The following is a 15,985-nucleotide window of genomic DNA, read 5'->3' on the forward strand; positions in this document are numbered from 1 at the left end:
TTATATTAAATTATAGCACCTGTTTTAGAGAAAGTTCTATGAGAGAAGAATGTGTATTCTGCAGCATTTGGAGGGGATGTTCTGTAGATGTCTGGCAGGTCCACTTGATCCATGATTTGGCTGGATTCTTAATGGGTACAAGTTTTCTTCCAGCTCAATGACTATGGCTCAAAGGCCATAACTCTAATCTCGGCCCAGCCATTGCTCAATGAATGGGAGTCAGCTGCTTGAGTCAGCTGGCCTCACTGGGCTTTGGCTTACTAAGACTAATGCATTGAACAGGGAAAGATCTGAAAATCAGGACAACTTGGGCCTGGAAGCAACTTTACAGATTTCCCTAATTAGGAAAGCTGTTCCTTGTTTGGCTCTACCCAAGCCTTCTTGCATCACTTATCTCATCACTCAACTGGGACCTTGTGGCCCTATGTCACTGTCCCATACCTGCAGGTGACGGTGGCTCAAGTGACCCAGGTCTTCACTCAAGTGTTGGGACAAGTGTCTAACTAGCAAATTCTCTTTATATAGAGTTAGGCGCATTAAATTAAAAGGGACATTACTGCACAAATAGACATGAAGCCTCAGTAGCAGAAAAGAGTCAAGTAAGGACGGGAGAAGCTGGAACATCAAGTGCGAGAAGAGTCTATGCAGACAAGGGTGAAGCAGGTGGCCAGTCCCGCGTGCCACACTCTGTCTGTGTCAGCAGCGGCCACGGGGGCCTGGGTTGTACATTTGGTGAGCGGCAGATTTGGAGTGCCTCACTCATAAATGACTCCAAACCCTTGTTCTCTTTCCAAGTGTAAACTTGTCCCTCTGAACTGGTCTCTCAATCAGCCTTGACTAAGAGACTTTTCCTGGTAGGAAGGGAATTGAAACAAATAGGTCATATGCTATCATGTCATTCATTCATTTTGTATCTTTTCATATGTCATGTTATATCATATCTTGTCAGTGGCCAATTGGATAAATTTATGGTTAAACGAGGAAGTTCTCTTTTAGGCACCCACCCAGACTTGGTTATTCTTACAGCCTCCTTTGTGGTCTATTTTCACTTTCCCTCTGGCTTGGTGGGTTCTGTCAGGCCCTGGGAATCAAAGCCAGGTCTCTTAAGATGAACCAGGGAAGCAAAGACCTCTACCTGAGACTGGCTTGATGACAGTCATTTGATTCTGCTCCATGTCACATCTGCCTCACGGCTGTCCTCAGGACCTCCCGAGTGCGTGCAGGGGCGGCCAGCAAGGTCCTGCCTGCAGCATCAGGGCACTGAGCCTTCACCACAGGTGGCCCTTCAGTGGTCATTTTACGTTAGTGACTGGACGCACTGACAAGAAAGGACAGCACACATGTCAGCATGATGGTGGACACCCACTGGGCTCTTTGCTCAGCTGTGTTTCTCTGGGAACAGTCTAAGCTCCTCTGCCCTTCTGAGGATACACAACTCACCCCCAGGCAGCTATATTTATGCCCTGAACTGCCCAGATTCCCTCTCCCAGGAACTTGGAATTTTTGACATAAAGTCCCAGAACAAAGGTCTGCCTGAAGAGGCAGGGCCCCTCCAGGGAAAGGCTGGCACTCCCTGATGCTGTAGATCCTACATCAGCCTTGATAACTGCCTTAGGAGCCTATAAAACACACAGCAAAATACAGATTGGAAACAACTCGACTCTATTAAGACATACACACACAGTTGTCATCTTAGCACCCGGGAGGAAAACACTTTAGAAGTAAAATATTTCTATGATTTTTCACTCTTCCATCTACAAAAAGCCTACCAATTTATACCCTTGGGGTGGTTTGAATCAGATATCCCTCATACACTCATGTGTTTTGAATGGTTGGCTCCCAGCTCATGGCAATCTGGGAGGTGGAGCCTTGCTAGAGGAGGTGTGTTCCTGGGGCAAGATTAGAGGTGTCATGGCCACTCCTTGCCAGAACAGGGCTCACTCTTCTGCTGCTACTGCTGTCCACCTGCTGTGGCAGAGGTGATGTCCAGCCTCTGCTCATGCCACGCTCTCCCCTGCCACCATGAAGTTCTCCTTGAGACTATAAACCAAAACAAACCACCTTTCCTCAGCTGATTTTCTTTATTTTTAATTATTTATTGGGTGAGGGGAGAAAATAGGCATGTCAGAGCCTCTAGCCACTGCAAATGAGCTCCAGATGCATGTGCCAGGCACCTTGTGCATCGGGCTTACATGGGTCCTGGGGAATCAGACCTGCGTCCTATGGCCGTGTCTTCCTCTCGATGACTCTTAAAGATCTTTAATATTAAGACATTTTGTGCTCTTTTTCTATCACTCCCTTTTTTTTTTTTTTTTTTTTTTGGCTTTTGAGGTACGGTCTCACTTTAGCCCAGGCTGACCTGAAATTCACTATGGAATCTCAGGCTGGCCTCAAACTCACGGCAATCCTCCCGAGTGCTGGGATTAAAGGCGTGCGCCACCGTGCCCGGCATCTCTTCTATTTTTTGGTTTTTTTTCAGCAATATTTTGTTTATTTTTATTTATTTAAGAGTGACAAACAGAGAAAGATTGAGAAAGCAAGAGAGAGGGGGAGAATGGGCGTGCCAGGGCCTCCAGCCACTGCAAACGAACTCCAGACACGTGCGCCCCCTTGTGCATCTGGCTAATGTGGGTCCTGGGGAATTGGGCCTCGAGCCAGCATCCTTAGGCTTCACAGGCAAGCGCTCAACCGCTAAGCCATCTCTCCAGCCCATCTCTTCTGTTTTTGAGACAGTCTCCTTAGGTAGTTCAGGCTAGTCTGGAATTTACTGTATAACCCAGGCTGGCTTAATCTCATGATCATGTTGTCTTAGTCTCCTCAGTGCTGGGATCTCAGGCATCACACCTAGTTTATATTAAAGCTATTGTTTTTTAATCTGTTATGACTATTACAAATATATTCCTCACAGTTATTTTCTTTTCTACTTTCATTATAGTATTTCTGCCCTTTAGACATTTTTTTTTATATAAGTATAGTCCCATTCTTTTTCTTGTAAGTTCTGTCCTATCATGCTTAAAAGTACTTTTTCACTCCAGGGGACATATTTGTTAAGGTGACTTTTATTTTCCATAGGCACAGAGTACCTGGTGGTTTTCCCAAGTGGCTGACCAGAAGTTGACAATGTCTGGGTAATGTTATGACTCAGGTCATATTTCTGCTTTGCAGATTTTAGAAGCAAAAGTGATGCCGGAGTTTCCATTCCCAAGGTCTGTTTTCACCCTGCAGAGAATGAAAAATGGACTGAGTTGTGGTTCTGCTGATTGTGAGCTTCTGATAAAAAAAACAAAAAACAAAAAAAAAACACAAACCAGCAGAAGTCACAGCTACTTTCTCTAAGAGCACTACAGCAAGGAAGTGTCACCCAAGTGGGAGCACCTGAGGGACAAAAGGGTCTGCCAAGCCTCCCCAGTGAATGCTGCAGCAATGCCTGCCCTGGCTCCCCTCAGGGGCTGCTGATTGCTCAGGCTTTTACAATTCTCCAGCCTCCTTCCAAGGAGCTTTTGTGGTTTGAATCAATGTGCTTCTGGGAATAAGTGCCCTTATTATTTCCTAGTTCACATTAATTGGCCTGCTCTTGTACCTTGGAGATATAATACCCTTTATGCTGTAGCACAATGCCAGTCCTTTCAGGAATCCCAAAGAGCTTTCTAATTAGGACCCGCAGCCTCAGGACAGATGGAGAAACTGAAGCCTCGAGACAGGGATGACCAAGCTCTGCCTTGGTGAGGAAGGAGCCATGCCCAGCTCCAGCTCCACTGAGCACCTCGGCCTGCAGAGTCAGTGGGTTGCCAGCACATGGCAGGGTGTGCTAGGCCTCTGCAGGCCTGTTGAGGGTCTCCTGCTCTCGGGTGGAGAAATAAGAAGTAGCCATGCCGGGCTAGAGGAATGGCTTAACGTTTAAGGTGTTCACCTGCAAAGCCAAAGGACCCAGGTTTGATTCCCCAGGACCCACGTTAGCCAGATGCACAAGGGGGCACAAACATCTGGAGTTCATTTGCAGTGGTTGAAAGCCCTGGTGCACCCATTTTCTCTCTTTCTTCCTCTCTGTCTCTTTCCCTCTTTCTCTGTCAAATAAATAAATACAAATAAAAATAAATATATAAAAAAAGTAGCCATGCCCAGCGACTGGCTGAGTGATAGCTTGCATGCTTATAGCCAGTTCTCAGGGGCCATGTTTGGACAACCACAAACTTAACTACTGGAGCCTGAATTCTGTGTAAAGTAATGAACCCCATCAGCTTCTATCCACCACAGACCATACTATATGCCAAAAATGCAAAGATGGCCTCCCAGGCCCTGTGGATGTTGATGGGGTGGAAGAGGAGCCAGATAGATCAGCTGAGAGCTGCAAGAGACAGGACCGAGGCTGGGGCAGCCTCAGCTCTGGGACTTCCAGGGAAGGTTTCCCGAGAGGAGGGCACTGGCCCTGGAGCAGAAGAGTAGCTATAGTGTGCCAAGCAGAGCGGAGGGAGGCCCAGCCAAGCAGCACAAGCAACAGGGGGTGTGTACTGTTCTGGGGATCAGGGAACAATGAGAAAGTCAACATGTCCCAGGTGGCTGGCTATCCTATTGCTCCTTGTCTATTTTTACAGCCAGTGTTTATCTCCCCTTCCTATTCTCTGCACCTTGTTTGGGATATGAGAAAGGCTGACTTTGTTGTGGTTTGGGTTTTTTTTTTTCCCCTCTTATCTTTGCCTTTTGCTTTAACCTGCTGCCTCTACCCGAGCATTCATCCCTCTGCCGGGGAGAGAGGGAGACTCAGAGCCAGTCAAGGAGTGTTGGGAAGGACCCAGCGGGACTGCCTTCTCTTGCCATCTCTATAGCAGGGAACATGCCCTACCTCACTTCCAGTGACCTCTGCTACTGGGATGGCCACCCAGATGGAGGTCCAGCCACCCCAAACGCCTCGTAGAGGCTGCAAGTGAAAGCAGATGTGGCTAGGAGCACGACAGGGGAGGAGAATGTGAGCTGAAAATGCAACCTAATGTTGGGACAGCAGTAGTTTTGAACCTTAGGAATTTGCTTCGCAGTTGGCTCCGGACTCAGGGTAGGTTGGGGTGCTCCATGAGGCGAAGACACCTATGAGTTCTTGATTCTTGTCTTTCTAGCCCCTGGTATCGTCCATAGTCCATTCCATCTTCCACACCACTTTCTATACCTCTTCGGTTGATGAGAATAATATGTCCTTCTCAAGACTTGTCCCCGGACACCTCTAACTCCCCTAGATCTTAGTAACAGGGTGAACAGACATATCCTCCCAATACATATGTTAGAACATATAAAAATGTTCCTAGGGATGGGCATGGTGCAGGCTTTTAATCCCAGCACTTGGGAGGCAGAGGTAGGAGGATCGCTGTGAGTTTGAGGCCACCCTGAGAATACAGAGTGAATTCCAGGTCAGCCTGGGCTAGAGTGAGACTCTACCTTAAACAACAAAAAAGTAAAAACCAATACATGCATTAATGCTGGAAGTTCCTTGAGAGGGACTGTGCATGTGCCACCTAGTTACATGGTGCCTGGCCACAAGGAGAGAGAGGGAAGACCTGGCTCACACCCAAGAACAGCATGATCAAGTTCTGACTAACAGACTGCTGCTGGGCCAGTGAGGGTGATTGTGGTAAAGAGCTGACTGAGTGCGTCACACCTCCTCTCCTTTTTCTTCTTTTCAGCAGGGCCTCAAACTCACAACCTTCCCACTTCTGCCTGTGTGCTGGAGTTAACAGTGTGTGCTGGCTTTCAAACATTCTTGCAAGCTTTGGGTACTGGCCCATTCCTTCCCTCCTCAGATCGGCCTTCTTGGTGCTCTGGGATCCCAATGGCCCTGGTGAAGCCTATGGGCCACACTCCTGTCTTTATACATCTGGCCAGTTTGCTTCTCCACCTGTCTCTGAGGTGAGCAGGCAGGCCAGTCAGGAAGTGGTCGGGCTGCGGGGACTTGGAGTAGAGGACAACAGAGGAAGTTGTTTCCAGCGACTGGAAACAGTAACATTAGCCTCCAACTTGTCCACAGGGATGCCAGCCTCCAGGGCCAGGTAGCCTGACTGTCTCAGGCAAGACTGAACCTGGCGGACTGCAGAGGAGCACTTGTACAGCGTGCGTGCCTGGCCAGCAGAACAATGGGGAGCGAGGCTGGCCTTCTCCAGCCTACAGGAGTGTCCAGGTAGGATTCTGGACAAAGTCACAAAGGCGAGCATGGGCATGCTGAGCCGTGGGCTGTTGAGGAGGCAGGTTTTCTGTAGTTTGGGAGATACGGAGCTGAGCCCTGCTGGGACACTGGTGTCGGGTGTGCAGCGTTTTCAGTGACACAGGGACAACTTTGGGCTGTACCATGAGGCCAGTGGGCGTTACTGCTCTCCTCCTCCTCTTTTACCATGAGGAAAATGAACTGGGAAGTGATGGGAAGTAAAGCTTACTCAGGGGAGAGTGAAACAAGCATGGAAACCTGGAAGCAGAAGCGACAATCCAGGATGACATAATGAGGCTGTGAACTAGGGTGACAGGACTGGGAACAGGAAGGGGGAGTGTTGTGGACAGACCTGTCTCTTCAAAAGTAGGCCAGTTCCTCTCCTGCCAGGACACATACTTCATATGAACACACACACACACACACACACACACACACACATACACACGCTTGGAGGTGCAAGAACACGTCTCACCTGTTAGGGGGTCTTCCTGCACCCACTCCACACCCAGCTTCTCTGGGCATTTCTGTTCCCTCATCCTGTTCTGGGCCTTGATCCTGACGACTGTCGGTCTTGCAGGGGTCATTTGTGTCTGCAGCCGCAGGCCAGAGCCATCTTGAGTGTTTGGTGGGGAGTCACAGCCCATGTGCCTCAAAGCCAGCTGTCGTAGCTTCCCTAAGACCCTGCTGAGCGGATGGACTAGTTCTCCCCTCTGCCTCCAGAGAACCCTTCAACAGTCCCCAGGGGCTGAACAGATCCGCCCAGGGCCCTTCGGATGCACTCGCACAGCTGTCTCCTTCCTTATTTGCACTTAGCTAAGCTATTCCTCAACTCCAGCCAACACTGCTTTGTTAGAATTCTAACTTTCCCTCTTTCAAATTCTGTTTGGAGGGGAGAGCTCACCCTCCAAAATCTGATCAGTGAGCTCTGCAGGATCCACTGTGCTCGTAGGTGTGACGGCACAAACTAGCCTTGGGTCGGCTCACTGTGCTGGAAACATCAACTGCTTCCAGCCCTTATAGAGGGCTGTGCTGACAGGGAAGCCTGAGGGATGGTGTGGTGGTTTGAGTCAGGTGTCCCCCATAAACTTAGGTGTTCTGAATGCTAGGTTCCCAGCTGATGGAGATTTGGGAATTAACGCCTCCTGGAGGGAGTGTATTGTTGGGGGCCCGGCTTATGGGTATTAAAGCCAGTTTCCCCTTGCCAGTGTTTGGCATACCCTCCTGTTGCTGTGATCCACCTTATGTTGGCCAGGGGGTGATGTCCACCCTCTGCTCATGCCATCGATTTCCCCTGCCATCGTGGAGCTTCCTCTTGAGCCTGTAAGCCAAAATAAATCTCTTTCCTAGAAGCTGCTCTTGGTTGGGTGATTTCTACCGGCAATGTGAACCGGACTGCAACAGATGGGTAGACCCTCCTCCCAAGAGAAGAGAAGAGATTCCTCTGGAGTCAGAACTCTAGGTCCTCAAATGACCTAGAACAGTCAGAGCTGACACACAATTTGTATAAGGCTGGTGTTTCTTTCCCAGGCATCCTCTGGGCTACCAAGCCTTCTAGCCACTCCACCTTGGAGGAAGGTGACCACCAGGCCGTAGGCACCAGGCTGCATGCATGCTCTCACATTTCTCTTCGTGACTCAACAGAGTAGTAATTAGCTCTACTTGACAGAGAGCTCCAAGGGTCAGATGTGATCGGAAGACATTCCAAGAATAACGCGGGGCTGCTGTGGGGCGCGGGGACATCAGTCACTACTTGACACCCAAGCCGATCTCAGGGCCGGGTGGCCCTCGCCCGCCTAGTGTGCTGCTGGTCAGAGGCACGCAACCTGGTGAACTCTGCACTGTGAAAGTGCTGCAGTCTGGAGAGGCTGCATTCTGACTGAAACCATTTTTCTGATCAAGGTTTTGTAGAAAATTAGTCTCCCTGAAATAGAGAGCTGCGCTAGGCGAGAACTGCCGTGAGCGGAGTAGGTTGGCCAAGGGGAAACTGAGTGAGCTGCGAGGACAGCTGACAGTGGCAGGGAGGAGCCTGGCAGAGCATGCTCTCCTGCCAGGCTAGGCCTCACCACGCGGCCTGGAGAGGCCTCTCCCAGCGCCTTGTGCCTTCTCCCTGGAGAAACTCAGCAGGCACTAAGGAAGCTGGGCCCACCAAGTAGTCAAGGCCAACAGGGCGTTCTCCTTACCCTGGGCCCAGACCTAAGTGAGAAACAGTGTCAGGACCTCTGGCCCGTCACCATTCCCAAGGCTCGCTACACCGTACAAGTTCAATAAACACGCAGAGAATGCATTCAGAACCGTTTGCTGCCGTGTTGGCTGTGCCTTCAACAGAGACTTACTTGGTCTACAGAAGAGCCCTGACTGTTAGATACCTGCTATGCTCTGAGGGAGGAAAGGTTTTCCCTCAGCCACTTGGGTGTGGGGCAGTGTCCAGGGCAGACTCCAGCCTCTCTGTATCAGGGCCCCAGAGGAGAGCTCAGATGAGCTTCCTCCCAGAGAGGAGCAATTCTAGCCAGGACGAATATACCTTTGAGCATCCCATGGGACCCAGTAACCACCAAGCAGGATCGATCTGATGGTGCTTAAGTGATTGTGATTACATTTATTTCTTCATAATGCCCTGGTACCTTGAAATGCGACATTGAGGAATTGGGTCACCCAGCAGCCTGACCAGAGCAGTAGCTTGTGTAACAGGCTTAATTGAAGGTATGCACTTTGTACATCAGGGGGTATCTTTTCTCTCAAATGTTCTTCTTGTCTCTCTTACTAGGAGGTACTTATAATTACCTCTGATTGCATCTAACAGACGATGGGAAGGGCACATACTTTCCAAGTGATGGTCAGGAGGTCACACACATGGCGACCAGTTCCTCGTGACTCAAGGTCCCCTCTTGACTGCTACATGCGAGGGGATACTATCAAGATTTCAAAATAGGCACTCCATGTTCTCAAAAAACAAACAACAACAACAAAACAGTCCCATTTTCTTAGATGAGACAACAGGTCTGAGCACACTTCCAGCCCCACCTCACCTGAGGACTCAGGTAGGAGCTCCCCTCCACACTTGCATTTCTGCAGGGGTCCTCCAGCTCTCCAGTGACTGCCCTTGACGGTGGGGAAAGAAAGAGCAAGTTGAAGAGGAGGGATGCATGCATCAGCAGCCACTGCCACTGCATCAGCAGGGGAGATACCTGGAGAAAGTCCAAGTTCCAATGAGGAAGGGGGTGGAGGTATCAGGGCACCTCAGGCAGAACAGCCATTGTCACCTTCCAGGGCAATGGTAAACTGCAGTATCTTCTCACAATTCTCAGCATAATGTAATTAGTCTGCCACCCTCTTTTGTTTTTCTATTTTTATTGTTTGTATGTGTGTGTGGTGCGTGTACATGCCACAGCATGCATGTGGAGGTCAGGAGACAGCCTCGGGGTGATTCTCCTCTCCTTCTACTTTCTTCTGAAAGGTCTCTTGCCACCACTGCTTGCAAGCTTCCAGATTCTCCTGGTTCTGCCACCCACTGCTGCAGACACACTGGGATTACATGGGCATAAAAGAGGATCAAACTTGGGTCAGCAGGCTTGCAAGCACATGTCTTTAACCATTGAGCCATCGCCCCAGCTCCTTCATAACACTTTCATTGTCACAAATCAGTGTCATCAAAACTCACCAATGGACTAGCCAAGAAAACCAAAGAAAGCTGAGGTGGAGAGTATGTCTTGAAAACACCTTGCCTCCTGGTATGTGGTAGGCACACATTTCCCTGATATTTTTGTCACCTGGTATTACCCCCTTAACAAGTTTGCTGAAATAATGTCAACAACAACAAAAGACATCTGTGGGAAGAGTGAGGCACACCAAGGCTAGACCTGTAGACAAGCCTGCCCAGAAGACAGGTCCCATTCACTTTACCAAGTCAATCTTTAACCAGACCCAAGTAATAGAGGGCAATTACTTCTTGCACAACTTGACCATGGAAAGAATTGCTCTGGGACGTTAACAAATAAACAGGTATGGAAAGACATCGAGTGAAATATGTTTTAGCTGTACGTTTTTGAAAAAGCAAACCACTTAGGACTTTTCACTAGCATGTGGAAACCATGAGTTTAAGGTCTCGGTGTATTAAGGAGAAAAATATGACTTGCTAGTTCCATCCCAATTACAATTTAAAACTCTGGTATTGTAGACTGAGAGCTACCGCAAAAGAATGGACTAAGTTGGTCAGAGCCTCTGAGACAAAAGGTCTGTCTTTTCAGGCAAGAGATGGGGGAGGAGATGGTAACCCTGCCCTGGTCAACTCACCAGCCCCAGACTTCTCTCTACATCCTGCCCTACTTCTACTAAGGCCTGCGACTGCTGGAGGCTCAAGTCATGGCCACACTGTGGAGAGAGCAGGGTTTGTTGAGCAACATGGTACTGCATTAGCAGAAGCAAAGCACATGAATGTCACCTACACACTTCCTGCAGAAGGTTTCACTGTGATGAAGGATTTCAGTAGGTTTTGGCCATAGAGTCATTTCGGTTTTCATCCCCTGCACTGTCCAGTTCTATAGGCAATAGCTACAGGAGGCCATAAAAATCTAACTGAAGTGAAAGTAAGATTCAGCTTCCCCCTCCCACTAGCCATATGCCATGTAGCTCCGGGGGGTCCCTGGCTGCACTGGAGAGAAGAGATGAGTTTTTCACCACGGCCACATAAGGTTGTTCTGGCCACAGCTGCTCTGGATATCAAGCAAGTATTGTGCCCACTCATTAGTGTGGAAATTATAAACATAATTCCCTCCCTAACTATTTAAGAGTCGGTACAGAAAGTAGAGAACACACTATACTGAAACGCAAGTCCAATTCTAGGCCTAATGGACATACTACAAGTCTGTTTGTTTAATAGTTATTTTCATACTCGGAACTACTGGGATTCTTTTTTTTTTTTTAAACCTTCCAAGTTTGTAGCAGGGTCTTGTAGGATACCAACTTTAAGAATTTATAAATGAGGAAAAACTTGAGGCTTTCCTCTGAAATCAGGAACAAGAGAAGGGTGTCCACTGTTCCCACTTTTATTTACTACTGAAAGTCTTAGCTATAGCAATAAGGCAAGAGACACAATTAAAAGGGATACAAATTGGAAAGAAAGAAATCAAATTACCATTTTGTGCAGGTGATATGATTCTATACATAAAGGACCCTAAAGACTACCAGAAAATTGTCAGAACTGAGAAATACTTTCAGCAATATAGCAGGATACAAAGTTAACAGACAGCAATCAGTAGCCTTGAGCTGGAGAGATGGCTTAGCAGTTACAGTGTTTGGCTGTGAAGCCTAAGGACCCAGGGTTGATTCCCCCACTAACCACGTTAAGCCAGATGCACAAGGTGGCATGTACCTAGAGTTCATATGCAGTGGCTAGAGGCCCTGAGACACCCATTTCTCTCTCTGGCTCTTTCTCTCTCTCAAATAAATAAAGTATTTCTTTAAAAAAAAATCAGTAGCCTTCCTATATACTAACAACAAACAAGCTGAGGATGAAATCAGGGAAACATTCCTATTGACAAATGCCTAAAATATATATATATAATAAAGTACCTTGGAATAAACCTAGCTAAGGAAGTGAAGGATCTCTACAATGAAAACTTTAAAATACTCAAGAGTTACTGACAGTGTAATGGCCTAAGTGAGTTCAGGGGAATGGACTGAGTAAAGGAAGGGCGGAGGAGGGTTAATCAAAATTTAAGATGTTATGAATAAGTCATATGGAGACCTACCGCTCTGGATAATGGTACACTCAGAAGCCATAGATTGTTACTACAAAAATTTCAGTGGCAGGAACAGGATACCTTTCAGTGAGTTGTTGGCCACTGAGAAATCAAACTGTAGCTGGGCTGAAAACCTCCTCCCTGTGGACCAGCTGACAGAAAGCTGGAAAAAGCCACCTGCATGCAGCCCAATGGGACAGAGAAGCCGTCAATGGCAGTAAACAGCAGTGGGCATTGCAAGCCTTAACATTGGCCAGCGAGGCCAAACATGCCAATAGTGTAATAGTGGCATGACTGTTGTGGGGGAAACCAAGCACCTTCTAGCTGGACTGGTGGCCTGCTCCACCGAGGGAATGCATCCTGGTACTGCAAACCTAGAGAAAAGCCTATGGTGGAGGAGGTCGTGAGCCCCAGGGGTAACACCTGCTGGTGGCTGGCTAAATGCATAATTATGGCCACCAACTGCCCTGTAGGCACTTGTCTTAAAATTTAAACCCACATGTTAATGCTACCCTTACTTTTCTAATGGCAGTGACCACTGGGATGACTCAAAAGGCACCACAGGACTGAGAAGTGACAGTGGAGTGTTTAGCACTGAGACATCTCTATCACACCTTCCAAAGCTCAGAGTCCATTGCCGAAGAGGTGATAGAAAGAATGTAAGAACCAAAGGAAGGGTAGGACTGCTTACAATGCAATCTTCCAGACACAAAATGGCCTTGACATTCATGACCTCACAGCGCCTGGCACTACCTACACAATACCTTCATAATAGGAGAAAAAGATGGTGACATGAAAATAAAGGAGACTAATTGAGAGGGGGATGTGATGTGATGGAGGGTGGGTTTGTGAGGAGGATGCGGGGGTGGGGAGGGAATTACCATGGTTTATTATATATAATTATGGAAGCTGTCAATAAAAAAGTTAAAAAAATAATTTATAATTACTATCAAAAGCATACCTTTTAATAATATTATTTGGAAAGGTCTCAAAGGAAATTAGTGTATTACTAGATTTGCTTCCTTTTTATAGAATTCTTCCTTGAAACATTACCAGAAACCTGAAATCCACTGTATTAGGGACTTAAAAATATTTTTTTTCTGGGGACTAGAAGCAGTTTGGCCCATGGTACAGTGAAGGGAACGAGTATTTAGCAAGCACAAGGCCCTGTGTTGAATCTGCAGCATTCGACTTTTTTCATCTGCAGTCACCTGATAGAAAGCCCTGAAACAGAGTGAAGAAACATAGCCTAATTCAGTCACTTGACAAAGAAGTGACTTGTCCTTCATCACTGCCAGACGCAGACACAGAGCCCAGTCTGATTCAGCTCTTTCTACACGGCTCAGAGGACTGAGGTCTCTGCACAAGCCCTCCGCATTGCTCTGGCCACTTCCCCAGGGCATGTGCTCCAGACACTGGCACAATGCAGAGCATGCTCTGGGTACCACAGGGGGCATCTGGAGAGATGTTATTTGCAGTGGGAACCGCACACTTGTACACACGCGTGACAATGCCTTTCTGTTGGCAACAAAATGTGTTAGTTTGGACAATAGCTCAAGAAGCCAACTGACCTTGGAGGGGCCCAAGTGGCCAATCACTTCTCATCCCTAGAGGCCATATGAAAAGAATAATTAAACCCCAAACACCACTTTTTCCCCCTCCAATTTAAACTCCGATTTTCATTTGAATCAGTGTGACTTTGAATTGAGAAAGGTAAAACATGACTATGAAAGTGAGAGATTTATTAACAAAGGGAATCCCAGGGCACACGCATGCTTCCTCCGAGGGGCTGCATCCAGCCCAACTGAATGCTCTGCTAGCTGCAGTCCTGTGATCGTCCTGATACTTATTATAACTGAGATCTCTAAGCACTACATGGTTTCAAATCCACAGTTAAATTATTCCTGGCATGAAGTGTTAAGACCAGGAAATGTAGTACATGGTTTTTAACCAGGACTGATACAGAAAAGGTCTTTTCTGGCTAACCAGAAAACTATCCCTGAGCATCCCAATAAGTGAGGTTGTGTCATGGACACTACTCTCTCAGTGTAGCATCCCATAACTTGAGTAGAATCAAGCCAAAGAGATCTGTCCCCTTTAACTCAAAACACTGACATAAAATGTGAACCACATTCTATGTTTAGAAACAATGTAGAAAGTCTGGATTATACACACACATGGTAGAAAAAAACACCTATTATTAACCTTTAATTTGTCTATGTAACTACTTGGGAGCTCTCTGGGTCGATTAAATATCAAAACAATTTAGGGCTGTTGCTAGCATGGGAGGCGTTCGAGAGGCTACACTGGCGTGGCAGGCGCGGTGGCTTGGAGACACTCCACAGGACCCACTGCCCTACCCTGGATGGAGCTAGCACTGACTGGTGAGCTCAGGATTCTAGGTCTGTGCCAGGCAGCAAGTGATGGATTCTGGTAGCAAAGCAGCCAAATATACTGATTCAAAGGTCCCAATATGTGGCTATTCTTCAGAGAAAAAGAAAATGGTCACCAACAGAAAATAATAATACAATGGAAATGTTAAATATAAGATAGAGAACTTGGTTTAAGAAGAAACAAGAAAAGAAGCTCTTCCAAGCTAAGGACCCAAGTATTTCTCAAAGGAAGTTCATAAGGAGAAATACCTTCCAGATGCGCAGTACAGAAGTACACAGACTTCATTGTAACTTCTGTACTAAGTGCACTTGAACACACAAACTCCTCTGCCAGTTTACTCAAGTGCACAGAGTACTCACTCTAGAGTGAGAACCGATTGTAGGCATTGCGCTGCTGCTGCTGCTGCAAAGGCTGCTGGCCTTGCTGCTGTTGCTGCTGCTGCTGCTGCTGCAGGCGAATTTGCTGGGAGTAAGGGTCTTCCAGGGATTTGACAAATATGGTTGTTTTGGGGCCAGTCTTCCACACGATGCCATTGGCGTCTTTTACCGAGGATTCCACTGTGATGTTGTGTGTTCCGAGGATAGCAAAGTTCAGCAGGAACTGGGTACTGAAGTAATCGTTATGAGGCTCGACCCTCTGTTCTATCTCGTTGGTCATGTTGTCAATGGGTATCTGCAACGAAAGGACTGCTAAATATCAACAGCTACATTTATTCAGTGTCTGCTGTGAGCCATGCCCTCTCTGGACAGATGTAACACATTGTGCATCTGGATTTACGTAGGAACTGGGGAACTGAACCTGGGCCGACAGATTTTACAAGCACAGTGCCTTTAACTGCTGAGCCATCTCCCCATCCATCATTGCTTTTTGAGGCAGAGAGGGTTAAGTAAGGTTTTTTAAGTTCCTATAGTTAATGAGCAGGAGAGCTCTACCTCCTTACCTGGTAACCCCATTGCCACCCACTGTCTTCAAGCAGAACTGGCTCCCAGGGCCTTTGTCAGCCCCCTCACATACTGACCCCTCTCCCATGCCTTTCCCACCTCATCTCCAACAAATCACCATAGAGTCACTTGTTTCAGGGAATCTAAAAGGAAAGAAGCTTCAAACAAACACAGCACTGTTAGGTTTCCCCAAGTTACACTACTGAAATAGTGCAGTAATTCATGATTTCTCTAACAAATTAACTTTGGAACTTGGATACCACTCATGTTTCAGTCTTTCAGTGTTTATTCTTGTTCAAACTGGTTATAAAACAATATCTAAGCTGGGGATGATGACACATACTTATAATCCCAGCACTCAGGAGCCTGAGCCAGGACTGTCTTAAGTTTGAGGTCAGCCTGGACTATACCCCGGTACGCTATCTTAAAACACAAACAACAAAGCTAAATGTGATAGCACAAGCCTGCAGTCCCAGCACTTGGAGGATGGAAGCAGGAAGATATGGGTTCAAAGTCATCCTCAGCAATATAGAGAGTTCAAGGCCAGCCTGGGCTACATGAGATCCTATCTAATAAAACAAGACAAGACCAGAAGGGTATACATTGAAACAAACTCACATAAAACCTACAAAACACCCTTCCTCCAAACCAAATGAACCACTCCCGACAAACCTATGGGCTTATTCATTTATGCAGTCAGATGCATACACTTTGCTCTTCAAAGA

At 47.2% G+C, this 15,985-nt stretch overlaps 1 protein-coding gene across 2 annotated transcripts in view; it reads right to left on the reverse strand.

The window, feature by feature from the left end:
* Positions 1-13,650: 13,650 nt before the first annotated feature.
* Positions 13,651-15,985, reverse strand: part of Ints7 (integrator complex subunit 7) — a 61,884-nt gene continuing 59,549 nt past the window's right edge. The window contains exon 20 of one of the 2 annotated variants that reach the window (XM_004671293.2): positions 13,651-14,991. In XM_004671293.2, coding sequence (XP_004671350.1) covers positions 14,680-14,991 — 312 coding nt within the window. In that variant the 3' untranslated portion in view covers positions 13,651-14,679. Of the gene's footprint in view, positions 15,006-15,985 lie in introns of both variants that reach the window. The other variant, XM_045155483.1, reaches the window with a different exon arrangement.

This window comes from Jaculus jaculus, chromosome 1 (assembly GCF_020740685.1).
Source record: "Jaculus jaculus isolate mJacJac1 chromosome 1, mJacJac1.mat.Y.cur, whole genome shotgun sequence".
NCBI classification, from domain to species: Eukaryota; Metazoa; Chordata; class Mammalia; order Rodentia; family Dipodidae; genus Jaculus; species Jaculus jaculus.